Source organism: Phyllobates terribilis, unplaced genomic scaffold, assembly GCF_046119375.1.
Source record: "Phyllobates terribilis strain yellow unplaced genomic scaffold, ASM4611937v1 Scaffold_1900__1_contigs__length_193379, whole genome shotgun sequence".
Classification (NCBI taxonomy): Eukaryota; Metazoa; Chordata; class Amphibia; order Anura; family Dendrobatidae; genus Phyllobates; species Phyllobates terribilis.
This window is the reverse complement of record NW_027364660.1, coordinates 169,545-192,670: the sequence shown is the minus strand read 5'-3', so window position 1 is coordinate 192,670 and position 23,126 is coordinate 169,545. Positions and strand designations below refer to the sequence as shown.

At 62.0% G+C, this 23,126-nt stretch overlaps 1 protein-coding gene across 3 annotated transcripts in view; it reads left to right on the top strand.

The window, feature by feature from the left end:
• Window positions 1–983: 983 nt before the first annotated feature.
• Window positions 984–23,126, top strand: part of LOC141245566 (mitochondrial Rho GTPase 1) — a 39,968-nt gene continuing 17,825 nt past the window's right edge. For all 3 annotated transcript variants that reach the window (XM_073669075.1, XM_073669074.1, XM_073669073.1), the window contains exons 1-17: window positions 984–1,091; window positions 1,262–1,343; window positions 1,456–1,499; window positions 1,596–1,649; window positions 2,815–2,867; window positions 2,947–3,055; window positions 3,316–3,417; window positions 3,566–3,664; window positions 13,594–13,702; window positions 16,646–16,766; window positions 16,946–17,030; window positions 17,262–17,407; window positions 19,197–19,297; window positions 19,378–19,508; window positions 19,792–19,875; window positions 19,961–20,080; window positions 21,340–21,542. In XM_073669075.1, coding sequence (XP_073525176.1) covers window positions 1,059–1,091; window positions 1,262–1,343; window positions 1,456–1,499; window positions 1,596–1,649; window positions 2,815–2,867; window positions 2,947–3,055; window positions 3,316–3,417; window positions 3,566–3,664; window positions 13,594–13,702; window positions 16,646–16,766; window positions 16,946–17,030; window positions 17,262–17,407; window positions 19,197–19,297; window positions 19,378–19,508; window positions 19,792–19,875; window positions 19,961–20,080; window positions 21,340–21,542 — 1,676 coding nt within the window. In that variant the 5' untranslated portion in view covers window positions 984–1,058. The remainder of the gene's footprint in view (window positions 1,092–1,261; window positions 1,344–1,455; window positions 1,500–1,595; window positions 1,650–2,814; window positions 2,868–2,946; window positions 3,056–3,315; window positions 3,418–3,565; window positions 3,665–13,593; window positions 13,703–16,645; window positions 16,767–16,945; window positions 17,031–17,261; window positions 17,408–19,196; window positions 19,298–19,377; window positions 19,509–19,791; window positions 19,876–19,960; window positions 20,081–21,339; window positions 21,543–23,126) is intronic.

The following is a 23,126-nucleotide window of genomic DNA, read 5'->3' as shown; positions in this document are numbered from 1 at the left end:
GTGATGAAATTATATTATGAGTACATTATAGCGTTTGTATATTAACTTTTAACTTGTCATTCTCGCCGCCCTCCCGCGAACTGCACCGCTCGCCGCCCTCCCGCGGACTGTGCCGCTCGCCGCCCTCCTCGCGGACTGTGCCGCTTGCCGCCCTCCTCGCGGACTGTGCCGCTCGCCGCCCTCCTCGCGGACTGTGCCGCTCGCCGCCCTCCTCGCGGACTGTGCCGCTCGCCGCCCTCCTCGCGGACTGTGCCGCTCGCCGCCCTCCTCGCGGACTGTGCCGCTCGCCGCCCTCCTCGCGGACTGTGCCGCTCGCCGCCCTCCTCGCGGACTGTGCCGCTCGCCGCCCTCCCGCGGCCTGTGCCGCTCGCCGCCCTCCCGCGGCCTGTGCCGCTCGCCGCCCTCCCGCGGCCTGTGCCGCTCGCCGCCCTCCCGCGGCCTGTGCCGCTCGCCGCCCTCCCGCGGCCTGTGCCGCTCGCCGCCCTCCCGCGGACTGTGCCGCTCGCCGCCCTCCCGCGGACTGTGCCGCGCCGCTCGCCGCCCTCCCGCGGCCTGTGCCGCTCGCCGCCCTCCCGCGGCCTGTGCCGATCGCCGCCCTCCCGCGGCCTGTGCCGCTCGCCGCCCTCCCGCGGCCTGTGCCGCTCGCCGCCCTCCCGCGGACTGTGCCGCGCCGCTCGCCGCCCTCCCGCGGCCTGTGCCGCTCGCCGCCCTCCCGCGGCCTGTGTCGCGCCGCTCGCCGCCCTCCCGCGGACTGTGCCGCTCGCCGCCCTCCCGCGGCCTGTGCCGCTCGCCGCCCTCCCGCGGCCTGTGCCGCTCGCCGCCCTCCCGCGGCCTGTGCCGCGCCGCTCGCCGCCCTCCCGCGGCCTGTGCCGCTCGCCGCCCTCCCGCGGCCTCTGTCGCGCCGCTCGCCGCCCTCCCGCGGCCTCTGTCGCGCCGCTCGCCGCCCTCCCGCGGCCTCTGTCGCGCCGCTCGCCGCCCTCCCGCGGACTTGTGGCGCCGTTATAACTCCTGTGGTTTGTGCCTTGTTCGCAGCCCGCGTGGGGAAGACCTCGCTCATTATGTCGCTGGTCAGTGAGGAGTTTCCGGAGGAGGTGAGGGGCTTTCTTGAGGTCGCACTGACCCTGTCATTTTGGTGGTTGTGGTGGGTGGACAAGCCGGGTGTGCATCAGATTGTGGGGGCCGGTGATGACTCTGGGGCCACACAATATTAACGAGGCCCGAGCCCTCCGGGATTATCTGCTGATCTGCAATCTTCTTTCAGGTTCCTGCTCGCGCTGAGGAGATTACAATCCCAGGAGACGTGACCCCCGAGCGGGTGCCCACCCACATCGTGGATTACTCCGGTGAGTGATCGCACCCCTGGTGCCGCCTCGCCGTGGTCATGGGATGGAGCAGAATCCAAGCACCTGAGATATTTATCTGCAGATTATTATGTGTCCGGTCTTCTCTTCACAGAGGCGGAGCAGACGGATGAACAGCTGTATAATGAGATCTCACGGGTAAGACTACAACCCTCATCTGGAGCACCATCCTCTCCCCCCACAACGTCTCAGTAACCCCCCGTTCTTACCTATATTCTGCTCCGTGTTCTGCAGGCGAACGTCATCTGCATAGTGTACGCGGTCAACAACAAGAACTCCATAGACAAGGTGAGAGGAGTTTCCCGACTCCTGCCCATCAGCTGCCTCCTCCCTCGCGCCTCTTCTCTCTCCCTTCCTTGTCTTTCTGCTACCTCTTCCCTTTTCCGCCTCTTGACTCCTCCCTCTCTCGCTTTTTCTGCCTCCTCTTGGCTCCTCGGCCCCTCTTCTTCTATCTCCTCTTGGCTCCTCTTCTTCTACCTCCTCTTGGCTCCTCTTCTTCTGCCTCCTCTTGGCCCCTCTTCTTCTACCTCCTCTTGGCTCCTCTTCTTCTGCCTCCTCTTGGCTCCTCTTCTTCTGCCTCCTCTTGGCTCCTCTTCTTCTGCCTCCTCTTGGCTCCTCTTCTTCTGCCTCCTCTTGGCTCCTCTTCTTCTGCCTCCTCTTGGCTCCTCTTCTTCTGCCTCCTCTTGGCTCCTCGGCCTTCCACTTCTCATTTCCTCTTTTCCGCTTCCCCTTGGCTACTTGGCCCCTCTTCCACCCCTTGGCCCCTCTTCTGCCTCCTCTCTATTCCGTCTCCCCTTGGCTACTCGGCTCCACTTCCTTCTCTTGGCTCGTCGGGCGCCCTCCCCCCACTTCCTTCTCTTGGCTCGTCGGGCACCCCCCCCCCACTTCCTTCTCTTGGCTCCTCGCCCCCCCCTCCCACATTTCCTTCTCTTGGCTCCTCGGGGGCTCCCTCCCACACTTATTTCCTTACTTGGCCTCCCTTCCTCCTCTTGGCTCCTCCCACATTCCCTCCTCTTGGCTCCTCAGGGACCTCCCACACTTCTTCCTCTTGGATCCTCACCCCCCCCCCCCCCTTCTTCCTCTTGGCTCCCTGGCGCCCCCCCCCACCACTTCCTCCTCTTGGCTCCTCGCCCCCCCCCCCACTTCCTTTTCTTGGCTCCTCGCCCCCCACGCCACACACACTTCCTCCTCTTGGCCCCCCCCCCCACTTCCTCCTCTTGGCTCCTCGGCCCCCCCTCCTCCCACACTTCCTCCTCTTGGCTCCTCGCCCCCCACTTCCTTCTCTTGGCTCCTTGGGGGTTCCCTCCCACACTTATTTCCTTACTTGGCTTCCCTTCCTCCTCTTGGCTCTTCGGGGGGCCCCCCACACTTCCTCCTCTTGGCTCCTCCCCCCACTTCCTCCTCTTGGCTCCTCCCCTTATTATGGCTTTGTCTGATCTGTTTTTGGCTGTAGGTCACCAACCACTGGATCCCTCTGATTAATGAGCGGATGGACAAGGACAGCAGGTGATGTGGGGTCTGTGGGCCCGAGCGGATGTGTGTGGGACCCCTACTCTGCAGTAACACCTTCTGCCTCCTGTGTTAGGATCCCCCTCATTCTGGTGGGGAACAAGTCCGACCTGCTGGATTACAGCAGCATGGAGACCGTCCTCCCTATAATGAACCAGTACTCGGAGATAGAGACCTGTGTGGAGGTAAGATGGTGGTGGGCCCAGTGCCGACCCGGGGGATGAGGGGCCAGTGCCGACCCTGGGGATGGAGGGCGAGGCCTTCAGTGCACTCAATTAGGGGGTCTCGCGGGCCGGCTCGCTGGGGGTCCCGCTGAGAACCATAATTCCCTTTCTTCTGTGGGGGTCTCAGCTGTGGTCTTCTATACATAGGAGGCCTGGTGATCTGTTGGGGGTTACACTGCTGGGATCATGCCTGATGGGGGTGATTGTGTCTTCTCTCCCAGTGTTCAGCTAAAAACCTGAAGAATATCTCGGAGTTATTTTACTACGCACAGAAAGCCGTGCTGCACCCCACCGGCCCCCTGTACTGCCCCGAGGACAAGGAGGTACCCCCGGGTGTTGTGTACGATCAGGGAGCGGGTGGGGGCCGTCTGTTGTAACACTTAGGGGGGTGTATAGATGGGGCTTGGGTGGGGGGGTCACACATCGGGCACTGTGGTGCCGCGCTCCTGACTGCGGCCATTACACCCTCAGCTGAAGCCGGCCTGTGTGAAGGTGCTCACTCGCATCTTCAAAATCTCTGATCTGGACAACGACGGGATCCTGAACGACAGCGAGCTGAACTTCTTCCAGGTAACGCGTGCGGAGGTGGGAAGAAAGATCCGTGTGCGGGGGCCCGGCAGATCAGCGTGCGGGGGCCCGGCAGATCAGCGTGCGGGGGCCCGGCAGATCAGCGTGCGGGGGCCCGGCAGATCAGCGTGCGGGGGCCCGGCAGATCAGCGTGCGGAGATGGGAAGAAAGATCGGCGTGCGGAGGTGGGAAGAAAGATCGGCGTGCGGAGGTGGGAAGAAAGATCGGCGTGCGGAGGTGGGAAGAAAGATCGGCATGCGGAGGTGGGAAGAAAGATCGGCGTGCGGAGGTGGGAAGAAAGATCCGTCTGCGGGGTCGGGCAGATCAGCGTGCGGGGGCCGGGCAGATCAGCGTGCGGGGGCCGGGCAGATCAGCGTGCGGGGGCCGGGCAGATCAGCGTGCGGAGATGGGAAGAAAGATCAGTGTGCGGGGGTGGGAAGAAAGATCCGTGTGCGGGGGCCCGGCAGATCAGCGTGCGGGGGCCGGGCAGATCAGCGTGCGGAGATGGGAAGAAAGATCGGTGTGCGGAGGTGGGAAGAAAGATCGGCGTGCGGAGGTGGGAAGAAAGATCGGCGTGCGGAGGTGGGAAGAAAGATCGGCGTGCGGAGGTGGGAAGAAAGATCGGCGTGCGGAGGTGGGAAGAAAGATCGGCGTGCGGAGGTGGGAAGAAAGATCGGCGTGCTGAGGTGGGAAGAAAGATCGGCGTGCGGGGGCCGGGCAGATCAGCGTGCGGAGGTGGGAAGAAAGATCAGTGTGCGGGGGCCGGGCAGATCGGTGTGCCGAGGTGGGAAGAAAGATCGGTGTGCGGAGGTGGGAAGAAAGATCGGTGTGCGGAGGTGGGAAGAAAGATCGGTGTGCGGGGGCCGGGCAGATCGGTGTGCGGAGGTGGGAAGAAAGATCAGTGTGCGGGGACCAGGCAGAAAGATCGGTGTGCGGAGGTGGGAAGAAAGATCGGTGTGCGGAGGTGGGAAGAAAGATCGGTGTGCGGAGGTGGGAAGAAAGATCGGTGTGCGGAGGTGGGAAGAAAGATCGGTGTGCGGGGGCCGGGCAGATCGGTGTGCGGAGGTGGGAAGAAAGATCGGTGTGCGGGGGCCGGGCAGATCAGTGTGCGGAGGTGGGAAGAAAGATCCGCGTGCGGGGGCCCGGCAGATCAGTGTGCGGGGGCCCGGCAGATCAGTGTGCGGAGGTGGGAAGAAAGATCCGCGTGCGGGGGCCGGGCAGATCAGTGTGCGGAGGTGGGAAGAAAGATCAGTGTGCGGGTGCCCGGCAGATCAGCGTGCGGAGGTGGGAAGAAAGATCCGCGTGCGGGGGCCGGGCAGATCAGCGTGCGGAGGTGGGAAGAAAGATCCGCGTGCGGAGGTGGGACGAAAGATCGGTGTGCGGGGGCCCGGCAGATCAGCGTGCGGAGATGGGAAGAAAGATCAGTGTGCGGAGGTGGGAAGAAAGATCGGCGTGCGGAGGTGGGAAGAAAGATCCGTGTGCGGGGTCGGGCAGATCAGCGTGTGGGGGCCGGGCAGATCAGCGTGCGGGGGCTGGGCAGATCAGCGTGCGGGGGCCGGGCAGATCAGCGTGCGGGGGCCGGGCAGATCAGCGTGCGGAGATGGGAAGAAAGATCAGTGTGCGGGGGTGGGAAGAAAGATCCGTGTGCGGGGGCCCGGCAGATCAGCGTGCGGGGGCCGGGCAGATCGGCGTGCGGAGATGGGAAGAAAGATCGGCGTGCGGAGGTGGGAAGAAAGATCGGCGTGCGGAGGTGGGAAGAAAGATCGGCGTGCGGAGGTGGGAAGAAAGATCGACGTGCGGAGGTGGGAAGAAAGATCGGCGTGCGGAGGTGGGAAGAAAGATCGGCGTGCGGAGGTGGGAAGAAAGATCGGCGTGCGGAGGTGGGAAGAAAGATCGGCGTGCGGAGGTGGGAAGAAAGATCGGCGTGCGGAGGTGGGAAGAAAGATCGGCGTGCGGGGGCCGGGCAGATCAGCGTGCGGAGGTGGGAAGAAAGATCAGTGTGCGGGGGCCGGGCAGATAGATCGGTGTGCGGGGACCAGGCAGAAAGATCGGTGTGCGGAGGTGGGAAGAAAGATCGGTGTGCGGAGGTGGGAAGAAAGATCGGTGTGCGGGGGCCGGGCAGATCAGTGTGCGGAGGTGGGAAGAAAGATCCGCGTGCGGGGGCCCGGCAGATCAGTGTGCGGGGGCCCGGCAGATCAGTGTGCGGAGGTGGGAAGAAAGATCGGTGTGCGGGGGCCGGGCAGATCAGTGTGCGGAGGTGGGAAGAAAGATCCGCGTGCGGGGGCCGGGCAGATCAGTGTGCGGAGGTGGGAAGAAAGATCGGCGTGCGGGGGCCGGGCAGATCAGTGTGCGGAGGTGGGAAGAAAGATCCGCGTGCGGGGGCCGGGCAGATCAGTGTGCGGAGGTGGGAAGAAAGATCGGTGTGCGGGGGCCGGGCAGATCAGTGTGCGGAGGTGGGAAGAAAGATCCGCGTGCGGGGGCCGGGCAGATCAGTGTGCGGAGGTGGGAAGAAAGATCGGCGTGCGGGGGCCGGGCAGATCAGTGTGCGGAGGTGGGAAGAAAGATCCGCGTACGGGGGCCGGGCAGATCAGTGTGCGGAGGTGGGAAGAAAGATCAGTGTGCGGGACCGGGCAAAAAGATCGGTGTGCGGAGGTGGGAAGAAAGATCGGTGTGCGGGGGCCGGGCAGATCAGTGTGCGGAGGTGGGAAGAAAGATCAGTGTGCGGGGGCCGGGCAGATCAGTGTGCGGAGGTGGGAAGAAAGATCGGTGTGCGGGGGCCAGGCAGATCGGTGTGCGGGGGCCGGGCAGATCGGTGTGCGGGGGCCAGGCAGATCGGTGTGCGGAGGTGGGAAGAAAGATCCGTGTGCGGGGGCCGGGCAGATCAGTGTGCGGAGGTGGGAAGAATGATCGGTGTGCGGGGGCCAGGCAGATCGGTGTGCGGAGGTGGGAAGAAAGATCCGTGTGCGGGGGCCGGGCAGATCAGTGTGCGGGGGCCGGGCAGATCAGTGTGTGGAGGTGGGAAGAAAGATCAGTGTGCGGGGGCCGGGCAGATCAGTGTGCGGAGGTGGGAAGAAAGATCGGTGTGCGGGGGCCAGGCAGATCGGTGTGCGGAGGTGGGAAGAAAGATCAGTGTGCGGGGGCCGGGCAGATCGGTGTGCGGAGGTGGGAAGAAAGATCCGTGTGCGGGGGCCGGGCAGATCAGTGTGCGGAGGTGGGAAGAAAGATCCGCGTGCGGGGGCCGGGCAGATCAGTGTGTGGAGGTGGGAAGAAAGATCGGTGTGCGGGTGCCGGGCAGATCAGTGTGCGGAGGTGGGAAGAAAGATTCGCGTGCGGGGGCCGGGCAGATCAGTGTGCGGAGGTGGGAAGAAAGATCGGTGTGCGGGGGCCGGGCAGATCAGTGTGCGGAGGTGGGAAGAAAGATCGGTGTGCGGGGGCCGGGCAGATCAGTGTGCGGAGGTGGGAAGAAAGATCAGTGTGCGGGGGCCAGGCAGATCAGTGTGCGGAGGTGGGAAGAAAGATCAGTGTGCGGGGGCCAGGCAGATCGGTGTGCGGAGGTGGGAAGAAAGATCAGTGTGCGGGGGCCGGGCAGATCGGTGTGCGGAGGTGGGAAGAAAGATCCGTGTGCGGGGGCCGGGCAGATCAGTGTGCGGAGGTGGGAAGAAAGATCCGCGTGCGGGGGCCCGGCAGATCAGTGTGCGGAGGTGGGAAGAAAGATCGGTGTGCGGGGGCCGGGCAGATCAGTGTGCGGAGGTGGGAAGAAAGATCAGTGTGCGGGGGCCGGGCAGATCAGTGTGCGGGGGCCGGGCAGATCAGTGTGCGGAGGTGGGAAGAAAGATCAGTGTGCGGGGGCCGGGCAGATCAGTGTGCGGAGGTGGGAAGAAAGATCCGCGTGCGGGGACCAGGCAGATCAGTGTGCGGAGGTGGGAAGAAAGATCAGTGTGCGGAGGTGGGAAGAAAGATCGGTGTGCGGGGGCCGGGCAGATCAGTGTGCGGAGGTGGGAAGAAAGATCAGTGTGCGGGACCGGGCAAAAAGATCGGTGTGCGGAGGTGGGAAGAAAGATTCGCGTGCGGGGGCCGGGCAGATCAGTGTGCGGAGGTGGGAAGAAAGATCGGTTTGCGGGGGCCGGGCAGATCAGTGTGCGGAGGTGGGAAGAAAGATCGGTGTGCGGGGGCCGGGCAGATCAGTGTGCGGAGGTGGGAAGAAAGATCGGTGTGCGGGGGCCGGGCAGATCAGTGTGCGGAGGTGGGAAGAAAGATCGGTGTGCGGGGGCCGGGCAGATCAGTGTGCGGAGGTGGGAAGAAAGATCAGTGTGCGGGGGCCAGGCAGATCGGTGTGCGGAGGTGGGAAGAAAGATCAGTGTGCGGGGGCCGGGCAGATCGGTGTGCCGAGGTGGGAAGAAAGATCGGTGTGCGGAGGTGGGAAGAAAGATCGGTGTGCGGAGGTGGGAAGAAAGATCGGTGTGCGGAGGTGGGAAGAAAGATCGGTGTGCGGGGGCCGGGCAGATCAGTGTGCGGAGGTGGGAAGAAAGATCGGTGTGCGGGGGCCGGGCAGATCAGTGTGCGGAGGTGGGAAGAAAGATCCGCGTGCGGGGGCCCGGCAGATCAGTGTGCGGGGGCCCGGCAGATCAGTGTGCGGAGGTGGGAAGAAAGATCCGCGTGCGGGGGCCGGGCAGATCAGTGTGCGGAGGTGGGAAGAAAGATCAGTGTGCGGGTGCCCGGCAGATCAGCGTGCGGAGGTGGGAAGAAAGATCCGCGTGCGGGGGCCGGGCAGATCAGCGTGCGGAGGTGGGAAGAAAGATCCGCGTGCGGGGGCCGGGCAGATCGGTGTGCGGAGGTGGGAAGAAAGATCGGTGTGCGGGGGCCCGGCAGATCAGCGTGCGGAGATGGGAAGAAAGATCAGTGTGCGGAGGTGGGAAGAAAGATCGGCGTGCGGAGGTGGGAAGAAAGATCGGCGTGCGGAGGTGGGAAGAAAGATCCGTGTGCGGGGTCGGGCAGATCAGCGTGCGGGGGCCGGGCAGATCAGCGTGCGGGGGCCGGGCAGATCAGCGTGCGGGGGCCGGGCAGATCAGCGTGCGGAGATGGGAAGAAAGATCAGTGTGCGGGGGTGGGAAGAAAGATCCGTGTGCGGGGGCCGGGCAGATCAGTGTGCGGAGGTGGGAAGAATGATCGGTGTGCGGGGGCCAGGCAGATCGGTGTGCGGAGGTGGGAAGAAAGATCCGTGTGCGGGGGCCAGGCAGATCAGTGTGCGGAGGTGGGAAGAAAGATCAGTGTGCGGGGGCCGGGCAGATCGGTGTGCGGAGGTGGGAAGAAAGATCCGTGTGCGGGGGCCGGGCAGATCAGTGTGCGGAGGTGGGAAGAAAGATCCGCGTGCGGGGGCCCGGCAGATCAGTGTGCGGAGGTGGGAAGAAAGATCAGTGTGCGGAGGTGGGAAGAAAGATCGGTGTGCGGGGGCCGGGCAGATCAGTGTGCGGAGGTGGGAAGAAAGATCAGTGTGCGGGACCGGGCAAAAAGATCGGTGTGCGGAGGTGGGAAGAAAGATTCGCGTGCGGGGGCCGGGCAGATCAGTGTGCGGAGGTGGGAAGAAAGATCGGTGTGCGGGGGCCGGGCAGATCAGTGTGCGGAGGTGGGAAGAAAGATCGGTGTGCGGGGGCCGGGCAGATCAGTGTGCGGAGGTGGGAAGAAAGATCGGTGTGCGGGGGCCGGGCAGATCAGTGTGCGGAGGTGGGAAGAAAGATCGGTGTGCGGGGGCCGGGCAGATCAGTGTGCGGAGGTGGGAAGAAAGATCAGTGTGCGGGGGCCAGGCAGATCGGTGTGCGGAGGTGGGAAGAAAGATCAGTGTGCGGGGGCCGGGCAGATCGGTGTGCCGAGGTGGGAAGAAAGATCGGTGTGCGGAGGTGGGAAGAAAGATCGGTGTGCGGAGGTGGGAAGAAAGATCGGTGTGCGGGGGCCGGGCAGATCAGTGTGCGGAGGTGGGAAATAAGATCGGTGTGCGGGGGCCGGGCAGATCAGTGTGCGGAGGTGGGAAGAAAGATCCGCGTGCGGGGGCCCGGCAGATCAGTGTGCGGGGGCCCGGCAGATCAGTGTGCGGAGGTGGGAAGAAAGATCCGCGTGCGGGGGCCGGGCAGATCAGTGTGCGGAGGTGGGAAGAAAGATCAGTGTGCGGGTGCCCGGCAGATCAGCGTGCGGAGGTGGGAAGAAAGATCCGCGTGCGGGGGCCGGGCAGATCAGCGTGCGGAGGTGGGAAGAAAGATCCGCGTGCGGGGGCCGGGCAGATCGGTGTGCGGAGGTGGGAAGAAAGATCGGTGTGCGGGGGCCCGGCAGATCAGCGTGCGGAGATGGGAAGAAAGATCAGTGTGCGGAGGTGGGAAGAAAGATCGGCGTGCGGAGGTGGGAAGAAAGATCGGCGTGCGGAGGTGGGAAGAAAGATCGGCGTGCGGAGGTGGGAAGAAAGATCGGCGTGCGGAGGTGGGAAGAAAGATCCGTGTGCGGGGTCGGGCAGATCAGCGTGCGGGGGCCGGGCAGATCAGCGTGCGGGGGCCGGGCAGATCAGCGTGCGGAGATGGGAAGAAAGATCAGTGTGCGGGGGTGGGAAGAAAGATCCGCGTGCGGGGGCCCGGCAGATCAGCGTGCGGGGGCCGGGCAGATCGGCGTGCGGAGATGGGAAGAAAGATCGGCGTGCGGAGGTGGGAAGAAAGATCGGCGTGCGGAGGTGGGAAGAAAGATCGGCGTGCGGAGGTGGGAAGAAAGATCGGCGTGCGGAGGTGGGAAGAAAGATCGGCGTGCGGAGGTGGGAAGAAAGATCGGCGTGCGGAGGTGGGAAGAAAGATCGGCGTGCGGAGGTGGGAAGAAAGATCGGCGTGCGGAGGTGGGAAGAAAGATCGGTGTGCGGGGGCCGGGCAGATCAGCGTGCGGAGGTGGGAAGAAAGATCAGTGTGCGGGGGCCGGGCAGATCGGTGTGCCGAGGTGGGAAGAAAGATCGGTGTGCGGGGACCAGGCAGAAAGATCGGTGTGCGGAGGTGGGAAGAAAGATCGGTGTGCGGGGGCCGGGCAGATCAGTGTGCGGAGGTGGGAAGAAAGATCAGTGTGCGGGGGCCCGGCAGATCAGTGTGCGGAGGTGGGAAGAAAGATCCGCGTGCGGGGGCCGGGCATTTCAGTGTGCGGAGGTGGGAAGAAAGATCCGTGTGCGGGTGCCCGGCAGATCAGCGTGCGGAGGTGGGAAGAAAGATCCGCGTGCGGGGGCCGGGCAGATCAGCGTGCGGAGGTGGTTAGAAAGATCCGCGTGCGGGGGCCGGGCAGATCGGTGTGCGGAGGTGGGAAGAAAGATCGGTGTGCGGTGGCCGGGCAGATCAGTGTGCGGAGGTGGGAAGAAAGATCCGCGTGCGGGGGCCGGGCAGATCAGTGTGCGGAGGTGGGAAGAAAGATCGGCGTGCGGGGGCCGGGCAGATCAGTGTGCGGAGGTGGGAAGAAAGATCGGCGTGCGGGGGCCGGGCAGATCAGTGTGCGGAGGTGGGAAGAAAGATCCGTGTGCGGAGGCCGGGCAGATCAGTGTGCGGGGGCCGGGCAGATCAGTGTGCGGAGGTGGGAAGAAAGATCAGTGTGCGGGGGCCAGGCAGATCGGTGTGCGGAGGTGGGAAGAAAGATCAGTGTGCGGGGGCCGGGCCGATCAGTGTGCGGAGGTGGGAAGAAAGATCAGTGTGCGGAGGTGGGAAGAAAGATCCGTGTGCGGGGGTCGGGCAGATCAGTGTGCGGAGGTGGGAAGAAAGATCAGTGTGCGGGGGCCGGGCAGATCAGTGTGCGGAGGTGGGAAGAAAGATCGGTGTGCGGGGGCCAGGCAGATCGGTGTGCGGAGGTGGGAAGAAAGATCAGTGTGCGGGGGCCGGGCAGATCGGTGTGCGGAGGTGGGAAGAAAGATCCGTGTGCGGGGGCCGGGCAGATCAGTGTGCGGAGGTGGGAAGAAAGATCCGCGTGCGGGGGCCGGGCAGATCAGTGTGCGGAGGTGGGAAGAAAGATCGGTGTGCGGGGGCCGGGCAGATCAGTGTGCGGAGGTGGGAAGAAAGATTCGCGTGCGGGGGCCGGGCAGATCAGTGTGCGGAGGTGGGAAGAAAGATCGGTGTGCGGAGGCCGGGCAGATCAGTGTGCGGGGGCCGGGCAGATCAGTGTGCGGAGGTGGGAAGAAAGATCGGTGTGCGGAGGCCGGGCAGATCAGTGTGCGGAGGTGGGAAGAAAGATCGGTGTGCGGGGGCCGGGCAGATCAGTGTGCGGAGGTGGGAAGAAAGATCAGTGTGCGGGGGCCAGGCAGATCAGTGTGCGGAGGTGGGAAGAAAGATCAGTGTGCGGGGGCCAGGCAGATCGGTGTGCGGAGGTGGGAAGAAAGATCAGTGTGCGGGGGCCGGGCAGATCGGTGTGCGGAGGTGGGAAGAAAGATCGGTGTGCGGGGGCCGGGCAGATCAGTGTGCGGAGGTGGGAAGAAAGATTCGCGTGCGGGGGCCGGGCAGATCAGTGTGCGGAGGTGGGAAGAAAGATCGGTGTGCGGGGGCCGGGCAGATCAGTGTGCGGAGGTGGGAAGAAAGATCGGTGTGCGGGGGCCGGGCAGATCAGTGTGCGGAGGTGGGAAGAAAGATCGGTGTGCGGGGGCCGGGCAGATCAGTGTGCGGAGGTGGGAAGAAAGATCTGTGTGCGGGGGCCAGGCAGATCAGTGTGCGGAGGTGGGAAGAAAGATCGGTGTGCGGGGGCCGGGCAGATCGGTGTGCGGAGGTGGGAAGAAAGATCGGTGTGCGGGGGCCGGGCAGATCGGTGTGCGGAGGTGGGAAGAAAGATCCGCGTGCGGGGGCCGGGCAGATCAGTGTGCGGAGGTGGGAAGAAAGATCCGCGTGCGGGGGCCGGGCAGATCAGTGTGCGGAGGTGGGAAGAAAGATCGGTGTGCGGGGGCCGGGCAGATCAGTGTGCGGAGGTGGGAAGAAAGATCGGTGTGCGGGGGCCGGGCAGATCAGTGTGCGGAGGTGGGAAGAAAGATCAGTGTGCGGGCCCGGTTAAAAAGATCGGTGTGCGGAGGTGGGAAGAAAGATCGGTGTGCGGGGGCCGGGCAGATCAGTGTGCGGAGGTGGGAAGAAAGATCCGTGTGCGGGGGCCGGGCAGATCAGTGTGCGGAGGTGGTTAGAAAGATCAGTGTGCGGAGGTGGGAAGAAAGATCGGTGTGCGGGGGCCAGGCAGATCGGTGTGCGGAGGTGGGAAGAAAGATGCGGGGGCCGGGCAGATCAGTGTGCGGGGGCCGGGCAGATCGGTGTGCGGAGGTGGGAACAAAGATCAGTGTGCGGGGGCCGGGCAGATCGGTGTGCGGAGGTGGGAAGAAAGATCCGTGTGCGGGGGCCGGGCAGATCAGTGTGCGGAGGTGGGAAGAAAGATAAGTGTGCGGGGGCACGAAATTGGCGTGCGGGGGCCGCGGGCAGATCGGCATGCGGGGGCAAGAAATCCGTGTTCGAGGGTGGCAGATCAGTGTGCGGGGGGTGGGCCAAGAGGACAGTGAGGGGTGGGAGGGTCAGTGCGATCCGTCAGCCCCCACTTCCCCCGCGATCCGTCAGCCCCCCCTTTCCCCCACGATCCGTCAGCCCCCCCTTTCCCCCGCGATCCGTCAGCCCCCCCTTTCCCCCGCGATCCGTCAGCCCCCCCCCTTTCCCCCGCGATCCGTCAGCCCCCCCCTTTCCCCCGCGATCCGTCAGCCCCCCCCTTTCCCCCGCGATCCGTCAGCCCCCCCCCTTTCCCCCGCGATCCGTCAGCCCCCCCTTTCCCCCGCGATCCGTCAGCCCCCCCTTTCCCCCGCGATCCGTCAGCCCCCCCTTTCCCCCGCGATCCGTCAGCCCCCCCTTTCCCCCGCGATCCGTCAGCCCCCCCTTTCCCCCGCGATCCGTCAGCCCCCCTCTCACTGTGTCTTACAGAGGACATGCTTCCACATCCCGCTCGCTCCACAAGCTCTGGAAGATGTGAAGAACGTGGTACGCAAGAACGTCCATGATGGCGTCTCCGGAAACGGGCTGACGCTTAAAGGTGAGATACCAGGGGAGGAACGTCTGCTGCAGGTGGCTTAGATACAGATGAGTAGTGGATACATGATGTAAGAAGGCAGGAGGTAAGGTCCTGGATAGTAGATATGTGTCACCGAGATGGTTGGCCTCGGTAATGTAAAGTTTATACCAGTAATACTCTTACTGAGAGGGTTAATATGGCTATGATTAATAAGGATATTCCCATAATCCTCCCTGGGGCTTGCAGGCCCAATAACAGCAGCTGGGTTAGCTAAACAGTGTGGAGTTTGGGCTGGAGCTGAGCAGAGGTGTTTGGTGAACGCTTTTAATACTACTTGAGCTGCTACTACCTGGAACACAGAGATTGGTGAGGCTGCTACATTTACCTTGCCTCATTGTGCCTGAAGAAAGGACTGTGTATGTTATTCACTTGTACTGGAGAAATTATATTTTCGTTTTGAGGCTGTAAAGTTTATGATAGACAATAAACCTTATGCTGTTTTGATATAAACACCCTGCGCATGTCTCTATCCAAGCGGCTACCTGAGGGCTGAACCCTACAATTGGTGGAGAATGCGGGTATGAAGTCACAAAGAGCACAGGTGAATACAGCTTAAAGACTGGCTGTCCTGGGTAAAGGCAGCTACAGCGTTGCATATGAGGTCCAGAAGCATGGAGGAGCTAATTAATCAACTGGTCCAGGCCAATAGTATACAGCAGCAGAATCACCACGGGTGCACCTCTGGTGCTAGCAAAGGGACAAGTCCCACCCTGTCCCAGATGGTCAACTTGACACACCTGGTACAAAAATGGCTGCAAACTGAGACCTGCTGTCCAGCACCGAACTTGCTACCGAAATCCGTACAAAGTTAGGTTGTCCAAGGTGATCTCCAAAATACAGATGACCCGGTGGAAAGATCTTTGGATGTTGACGACTCCCTGAGCAATCAAGGAAGCCTGAGGTCACCATTCTAAAATACCCAAAAGAAGGAGCCCAAGTTGGAGGGGCGCACGAAGACCCAGCAAGAGTCAGAGCCTTTTAAGGGGTTCATCTGGTACCATTGCCTGCTGGAGGTGTCAGAACCTGGGTCATATATCAGCCCATGGTCTCATGATCTCAGAACCAATGGACCGCTCCGTAGGCCGACACGTCTCCTCTTTTGCACAGTCCTGGTGACGGACCTCAGCTGTTCTGTTGACTGAACCGTGTTACTGTGAATGGACTCAAGTTGTTTGGTGACCCTGGTAAGGGCCACACTTTTGCATGTGCCCCGGGAAGAGGTTGGGGTAAGGTGCGTCCTTGGAGATGCCAAGAACTTTCCCATGGCCCCCGGCTAGAGAGGATGACAAGGAAGCCTCCCCTGAAGCCAATATCCCTGACCTGGAGGAGTCCCGGGACAACTATGGGGCTGCCCATCTGAGGGACTTAACAGTAAAAGGGGCTCTGAAAAATGTAAATGCGGGTCTCCAGGAGCCGGGAGCCGAAAATCATTTTCCACATTTGGCCAAGCATAATGATCTGTTGTGTAGAGGGACCAGGTAAGAGTTCCTTCTCGAGGCGCAAGAGGAACCATCTACAAGTATAAATGGTCCGCTTGAGTGAAACTATTTAAGCCGAGGGATTGGGTACTTGTGTTAGTGCCCACACTGGAGGACAAGTTCCTTACCTAGTCGAAAGGGTGGAGAGGTCAACTATAAAGTACACTGACCAGAGAATAGGAAGCCCTACCCAATATATTATGGAAACCTACTTGTTGGCCCACTTAGAAGTCAACATTGTGGGTGGCAAAGTAGCACAAACTTTGTCGCTTCCCAAAAAAACAGTACTGCCGGAAACTGGTACACCAGAATAGGGACATGTTCTCTGAGTTACCAGGTCTCCCTCGTGTCATCAGGCATGAGATACTCGCTGTGCCTCACGCTTGGGTCAATGTAAAGCCCTATAGGATTCCTAAGGCCCACCAGGAGGTAATCTGTAGGCGATACACAGCTGGCTTTGCCCCCTCACAAAAAAACAGGTCAGAGCATTCCTAGGGATGGTAGGCTATTCCATGGGGTGGTTGTCCCCAAATTTGCCGTAATAGCAGCGCTACTAACCGATCTCCTAAAATCACTTATGGTTAAGTGGTCTCCAGCACCTGAGAAGGCATTTCAGGAGCTTAAACTGGACTTCTATAGGCAGCCAGTGTTGGTAGCACCAAATTTCTCCAGATCATTCACAGTCCACACAGAGGCATTGGATGTCTGGCGGATAGGAGCTGTCATGTCCCAGTGGGTAGTATAGACCTGGTAAGCTACATGGAAATGAGGATGCTCGGTCAAGGGTACACTATATGGGTAGGCTGTTCCCAGCCCTGCCTTTGGGCAGAGGGGGTGGGTATGTAAGAAAGCCAGAGGTAAGGTCCCGGATGGCAGATGTGTGTCACCGAGGTGGTTGGGCTTGATAATGTAAAGTCTGTACCAGTCACACTAGGTTACTGAGAGGGTTAATTTGACTTGATTTAAGGTCCCAGGTTTAGGAGCGACCTAAAGGGTCTGGGTGGGAAAGCTTGTTCCCATAATCCAGCCGGGGGCTTACAGGCCTAATAACAGCAGCTGAGTTAGCTCAGCAGAGTGGACTTTTGGCTGAAGCTGGGCAGACGTGTTTATTTGATGAATGCTAGTTGAGCTGTCACTGCCTGGAACACAGAGATTGGTGAGGCTGCTACATTTACCTTGTTTCATTGTGCCTGAAGAAAGGACTGTCTGTTATTCACTTGTACTGGAGAAGTTATGTTTTCATTTTGGAGCTGTAAAATTTATGATGGACAATAAACTCTATGCTGTTTTGATGTAAAAACTCTGTGCCAGTGCGTATCCTAGCGGCTCCCTGATAGCTGAACCCTGAGCGCAGTGCTGACAGCTTAGATACAGATGAGTAGTGGATACGTGACTACAAGGTGACGCCGCTCTCTTCCTCTCGCAGGCTTCCTGTTCCTTCACACTCTCTTCATCCAGAGGGGGAGGCACGAGACCACGTGGACGGTGATGCGCAGATTTGGATATGACGATGACTTGGAGCTGACACCGGACTATCTCTTTCCTCAGTAATATCCATCTCCTAATTATATGATCAGTGGGAAGGGCTTCGGGGGGACGGGCGGCAGAGGGGCTTTACCATGGGGGGGGGGAGGGCTGGACACCAGGGAGACTGGCTGCAATGGGGCTGTAACACGGGGGGGGATGGGTTGCAGACTTCCCTCCTGACATCTGTGTGGTGTTTCAGGCTGAAGGTCCCTGTGGACTGCACCACGGAGCTGAACCACCACGCTTACCTCTTCCTGCAGAGCATGTTTGACAAGCACGACCAGGTGAGCACGACCTCCTTCCGGCCAGGTGTCTCCTCCCATTCTGGTGTAGGAAGACCCTGTAGGCTGGCCGGAGCCCCCCGTCAGGTCACGGCTGACCATGGCCGCCATGTGTCACTACAGACCCCCTGATAATGGGTGGGTGTCGGGGTCTCTGATGCCTCTTTTCCATCGTGTGACCTGACACCTCCACGCCCCCAGATCCTTTAAGCAATTCTCGTATCTTCTGTTCAGGACCGGGACTGCGCGCTGTCTCCAGAGGAGCTGAAGGATTTGTTTAAGGTCTTCCCATACATGCCCTGGGGTCCTGACGTCAACAACACGGTCTGCACCAATGACAAGGGCTGGATCACGTACCAGGGCTTCCTGTCACAGTGGACGTGAGTGTCTCCTCATGGGAAGCCCTCTTACACCACGCTGCCTTTGTGTCCTTGTCATTTCTTTTCTCCCTGCCGCGCCCTCTCGTCCCTCCTTTTTCCCCCTGCCTCGTCCTCGCCCCTCCTTTTTTTCCCTGACCCGCCCTCTTGTCCCTCCTCTTCCCCGCCCTCTCGTCCCTCCTTTCCCCCCTGCCCCGCCCTCTCGTCCCTCCTTTCCCCCCTGCCCCGCCCTCTCGTCCCTCCTTTCCCCCCTGCCCCGCCCTCTCGTCCCTCCTTTCCCCCCTGCCCCGCCCTCTCGTCCCTCCTTTCCCCCCTGCCCCGCCCTCTCGTCCCTCCTTTCCCCCCTGCCCCGCCCTCTCGTCCCTCCTTTCCCCCCTGCCCCGCCCTCTCGTCCCTCCTTTCCCCCCTGCCCCGCCCTCTCGTCCCTCCTTTCCCCCCTGCCCCGCCCTCTCGTCCCTCCTTTCCCCCCTGCCCCGCCCTCTCGTCCCTCCTTTCCCCCCTGCCCCGCCCTCTCGTCCCTCCTTTCCCCCTGCCCCGCCCTCTCGTCCCTCCTTTCCCCCTGCCCCGCCCTCTCGTCCCTCCTTTCCCCCCTGCCCCGCCCTCTCGTCCCTCCTTTCCCCCCTCCCCCGCCCTCTCGTCCCTCCTTTCCCCCCTGCCCCGCCCTCTCGTCCCTCCTTTCCCCCCTGCCCCGCCCTCTCGTCCCTTTTTCCCCCCTGCCTCGCCCTCTCGTCCCTCCTTCCCCCCCCCCCTGCCCGGCCCTCTCGTCCCCGTCCCCCCCCCTTGCCCGGCCCTCTCGTCCCTCCTCCCCCCCCCCCCCCCCCTTGCCCGGCCCTCTTGTCCCTCCCCCCCCCCTGCCCCACCCTCTTGTCCCTCCTTCCCCCGCCTGTCCCTCCTCCCCCCCCCGCCTCGCCCTCTCGTCCCTCCTTTCCCCCCTGCCCCGCCCTCTCGTCCCTTTTTCCCCCCTGCCTCGCCCTCTCACGGCCCTTCCCCTCTGCGTCCTTGCTCCCCTCTCCCTGCGTCCCCTTCCCCTCTGCGTCCTTGCTCCCCTCTCCCTGCGTCCTTGCTCCTCTCTCCCTGCGTCCCCTTCCCCTCTGCGTCCTTGCTCTGCTCTCCCTGCGTCCCCTCCCCCGCGGTTTTGCGTCCCCTTCCCCTCTGCGCCCTTGCTCCCCTCTCCCTGCGTCCCCTCCCCCGCGGTTTTGCGTCCCCTTCCCTTCTGCGCCCTTGCTCCCCTCTCCCTGCGTCCCCTCCCCCTCGGTTTTGCGTCCCCTTCCCCTCTGCGCCCTTGCTCCCCTCTCCCTGCGTCCCCTCCCCCGCGGTTTTGCGTCCCCTTCCCCTCTGCGCCCTTGCTCCCCTCTCCCTGCGTCCCCTCCCCCGCGGTTTTGCGTCCCCTTCCCCTCTGCGCCCTTGCTCCCCTCTCCCCGCGGCCCTTCCCCCGCGGTGTTGCGACCCCTTCCCCTCTGCGTCCTTGCTCCCCTCTCCCTGCGTCCCCTCCCCCGCAGTTTTGCGTCCCCTTCCCCTCTGCGCCCTTGCTCCCCTCTCCCTGCGTCCCCTCCCCCGCGGTTTTGCTCCCCTCTCCCTGCGTCCCCTCCCCCGCGGTTTTGCTCCCCTCTCCCTGCGTCCCCTCCCCCGCGGTGTTGCGACCCCTTCCCCTCTGCGCCCTTGCTCCCCTCTCCCTGCGTCCCCTCCCCCGCTGTTTTGCGTCCCCTTCCCCTCTGCGCCCTTGCTCCCCTCTCCCTGCGTCCCCTCCCCCGCTGTTTTGCGTCCCCCTGCTGACGCGGTTGGGTCTCCTCAGGTTGACGACGTACTTGGACGTGCAGCGCTGTCTGGAGTACCTGGGGTATTTGGGTTACTCCATCCTGACGGAGCAGGAGTCTCAGGCCACCGCAGTCACAGGTAGAGCGCAGAGGAGAGAGCGCGGGCGAGAGGCTCTGCAGCGCAGCACATCGCACATCTTGCTGTTTTATCCTTCCTAGTGACGAGAGATAAGAAGATCGATCTTCACAAGCGGCAGACGCAGCGCAGCGTCTTCAGGTGCAACGTCATCGGCTCCAAGGGATGCGGGAAGAGCGGGGTCCTGCAGGCTCATCTGGGGAGGAACCTGCTGGTGAGTCCGCACCAGATCCCTAGGGTCGGGGCATGTCACCTGATCCCTGGGGTCGGGGCATGTCACCTGATCCCTGGGGTCGGGGCATGTCACCTGATCCCTGGGGTCGGGGCATGTCACCTGATCCCTGGGGTCGGGCCATGTCACCTGATCCCTGGGGTCGGGCCATGTCACCTGATCCCTGGGGTCGGGCCATGTCACCTGATCCCTGGGGTCGGGCCATGTCACCTGATCCCTGTGGGGGGGCTGGAGAGGTGGTAACCTGCCGTCACTCTTCCCACAGCGGCAGAAGAGGATCCGCGAGGAGCACAAGTCCTACTACGCCATGAACACTGTGTACGTGTACGGGCAGGAGAAGTATCTGCTGGTAGGTGCCCCGAGGACATCACCTGCTCCACCTGCGCCGCAGCCTGCGCCACCTGCGCCATTCACATCTCGCCTTTACCTTGCAGCTGCACCACATCTCTGAGTGCGAAGCTTTGTCTCCTGCTGACACGACGTGTGATGTCATCTGTCTGGTCTATGACATCACTAACCCCGCCTCCTTTGAGTATTGTGCCAGGATGTTCAAGGTTTGCTCCGGCCCAACGGGTCCTGGGGTGGGGTCCGGGTGATTGCTGTGTTCGTGGCTGTGCTGTGGGGGGTCCGAGTGTGAAGACCCGGGGTCTTCCATGGGCGTAACACCACTCAGACAACACAGGGTGGGGGTAACACAGCGTGGCAATACTTTACTGACCCACAAAGCGGACTTTAGAGACTTCCAGGGCCGACTCCCTCAACCAGTGGCCCCCCCACTTCTGGCGGGCCCCCACAGAGAGGAGGTAGCGGCAAGCTTAGGAAGCTATCAGTCCTTGGAGGTACAAGGCCAGGAGGCCCGAGGGTCCCACCCTGGCCTCTCCGAGAGTTTCCATGGGGCCAGATGACCGGCGGGTCCCAATCTGGCTTCTCCGAATGTCTCTGAGTTCCAGGAGACTGGAGGGTCCCACCTGACAACCCCAAACAACATATCCATGGGGCCCGGTGACTTCATTGTCCCAACCTGGTCTCCCCAAATCCATGGTCTCTCTGATGGTCAGTAGAGCAGATCCGTATCCTTGCAGTCAGGGCTGATGCCTTTAGGCCGGACTCATGTAGAATCCTAATCTGTGTCTTTCTGGATAGAGCCATGCTACCAAACTGATGGTGTGAAGAGAGTCTGATCTTTGATTCTCCTTGTAAAGTCTCTTTCAATCTCTGTTTCAAGTCTGATTGCTACAGAAGCACATGCTCATTAAATTAGTTTCAGTTGTTCTTTCAAGTACACATTCACAGGAAAGGGGTAGGGAGGGTATTACTCACAGGACTCAGGTCTCATTGTTTGAGCATTTAATGAATTTACGTAGTTTGTCGTCCTGTTTTGTGAGTCAACAAGCCACAGGGTCCACACAAAGATTAATCAACATATTAAGCAAACATTCATTGTTCCACAGACCAATAGAAGACAACAGGGTTCTACAAATCATGGACTGTCCTTCTTGACCAGCCACAGAAATACACACACATTTACAAGTCAACACAAGGATTATAGTGTGTTTCTCTTGGCTTAACAAATCTAGACGTCAGGCTGATTAAGATTATAAGCTGTATCATCACACCGGGTGATTGTTGTGTTACTGGCTGTGGGGGTCCAAGTGATTGCTGTGTTACTGGCTGTGGGGGTCCAAGTGATTGCTGTGTTACTGGTTGTGGGAGCCCCTGTTTGTGGTGTTGCCGGTTCCCTTCCTGTCACCGTTCTCGTGTTTCGCGGTTGTCCTTGGCTTTTATTCCTATGCTCCTCTCCCTTCCCCCACAGCAACACTTCATGGACAGCCGGACCCCCTGCCTCATAGTAGCAGCCAAGTCGGACCTCCAGGAGGTGAAGCAGGAGAGCAGCGTCTCCCCGGCCGCCTTCTGTAAGAAGCACAAGATGCCTCCACCCCAAGCCTTCACCTGCAACACGGCCGACAGCCCCAGCCGCGAGGTCTTCACCAAGATGACCACCATGTCCATGTACCCGTGAGTACCGCACGTGACCCCATGCCATGGTGGGAGGAGGGCGGGCCGGGAACCACCATGTCCATGTACCCGTGAGTACTGCTTGTGTCCCTACGCCGAGGTGTGGGGGGCGGGCGAAGGACCACCATGTCCATGTACCCGTGAGTACCCCACGTGACCCCGTACCATGGTGAGGGGGTTGGCCGGTGACAACCATGTACATGTGAGTACCGCACGTGACCCCATGCCATGGTGGGAGGAGGGCGGGCCGGGAACCACCATGTCCATGTACCCGTGAGTACTGCTTGTGTCCCTACGCCGAGGTGAGGGGGGCGGGCCAGGGACCACCATGTCCATGTACCCGTGAGTACCCCACGTGACCCCGTACCATGGTGAGGGGGTGGGCCGGTGACAACCATGTACCCGTGAGTACCGCACGTGACCCCATGCCATGGTGGGTGGGTGGGCAGACGGGCCGGGGACAACCATGTCCATGTACCCGTGAGTACCGCACATGACCCCATGCCATGGAGGGGAGGTGGCCGAGGAATACCATGTCCATGTACCCTTGAGTACCGCATGTGACCCCATGCCATGGCGGGCGGGCCGGGAACCACCATGTCCATGTACCTGTGAGTACCGCACGTGACCCCATGCCATGGTGGGGAGGCGGGCCGGGAACCACCATGTCCATGTACCTGTGAGTACTGCACGTGACCCCATGCCATGGTGGGGAGGTGGGCCGGGGACCACCATGTCCGTGTACCCGTGAGTACTGCACGTGACCCCATGCCATGGTGGGTGGGTGGGCAGACGGGCCGGGGACAACCATGTCCATGTACCCGTGAGTACCGCACATGACCCCATGCCATGGAGGGGAGGTGGCCGAGGAATACCATGTCCATGTACCCTTGAGTACCGCATGTGACCCCATGCCATGGCGGGCGGGCCGGGAACCACCATGTCCATGTACCTGTGAGTACCGCACGTGACCCCATGCCATGGTGGGGAGGCGGGCCGGGAACCACCATGTCCATGTACCTGTGAGTACTGCACGTGACCCCATGCCATGGTGGGGAGGTGGGCCGGGGACCACCATGTCCGTGTACCCGTGAGTACTGCACGTGACCCCATGCCATGGTGGGGAGGTGGGCCGGGGACCACCATGTCCGTGTACCCGTGAGTACTGCACGTGACCCCATGCCATGGTGGGTGGGGGGGCGGGCTGGGGACCACCATGTCCATGGACCCATGAGTACCCCGTGTCACGTGACCCCATGCCATGGTGGGGGGGGGGGTGGGTCGGGGACCACCATGTACCCGTGATTACCTCGTGTCACGTGACTCTACGCCTTGGTGAGGAGGCCAGGGACACTGCATCTTCGGGCAGGAGGGTGTCTGGTGCCCCCGGGATTACATGTATCTGCTCCTCCCCCGCTGCCTGAGACCGAGGGTAGAACTGTCCAAGCCTCTGACACTGCACCATAGGGATGGGGGCATCTGCCAGGACCCCCGAACTGTTCTGTGTGGGATTATACCCTGTGTGCTTATTGGCCGACCCATAATACAGCACCCGCGGCTCCACTGATGAATGCGGCGCTCCTG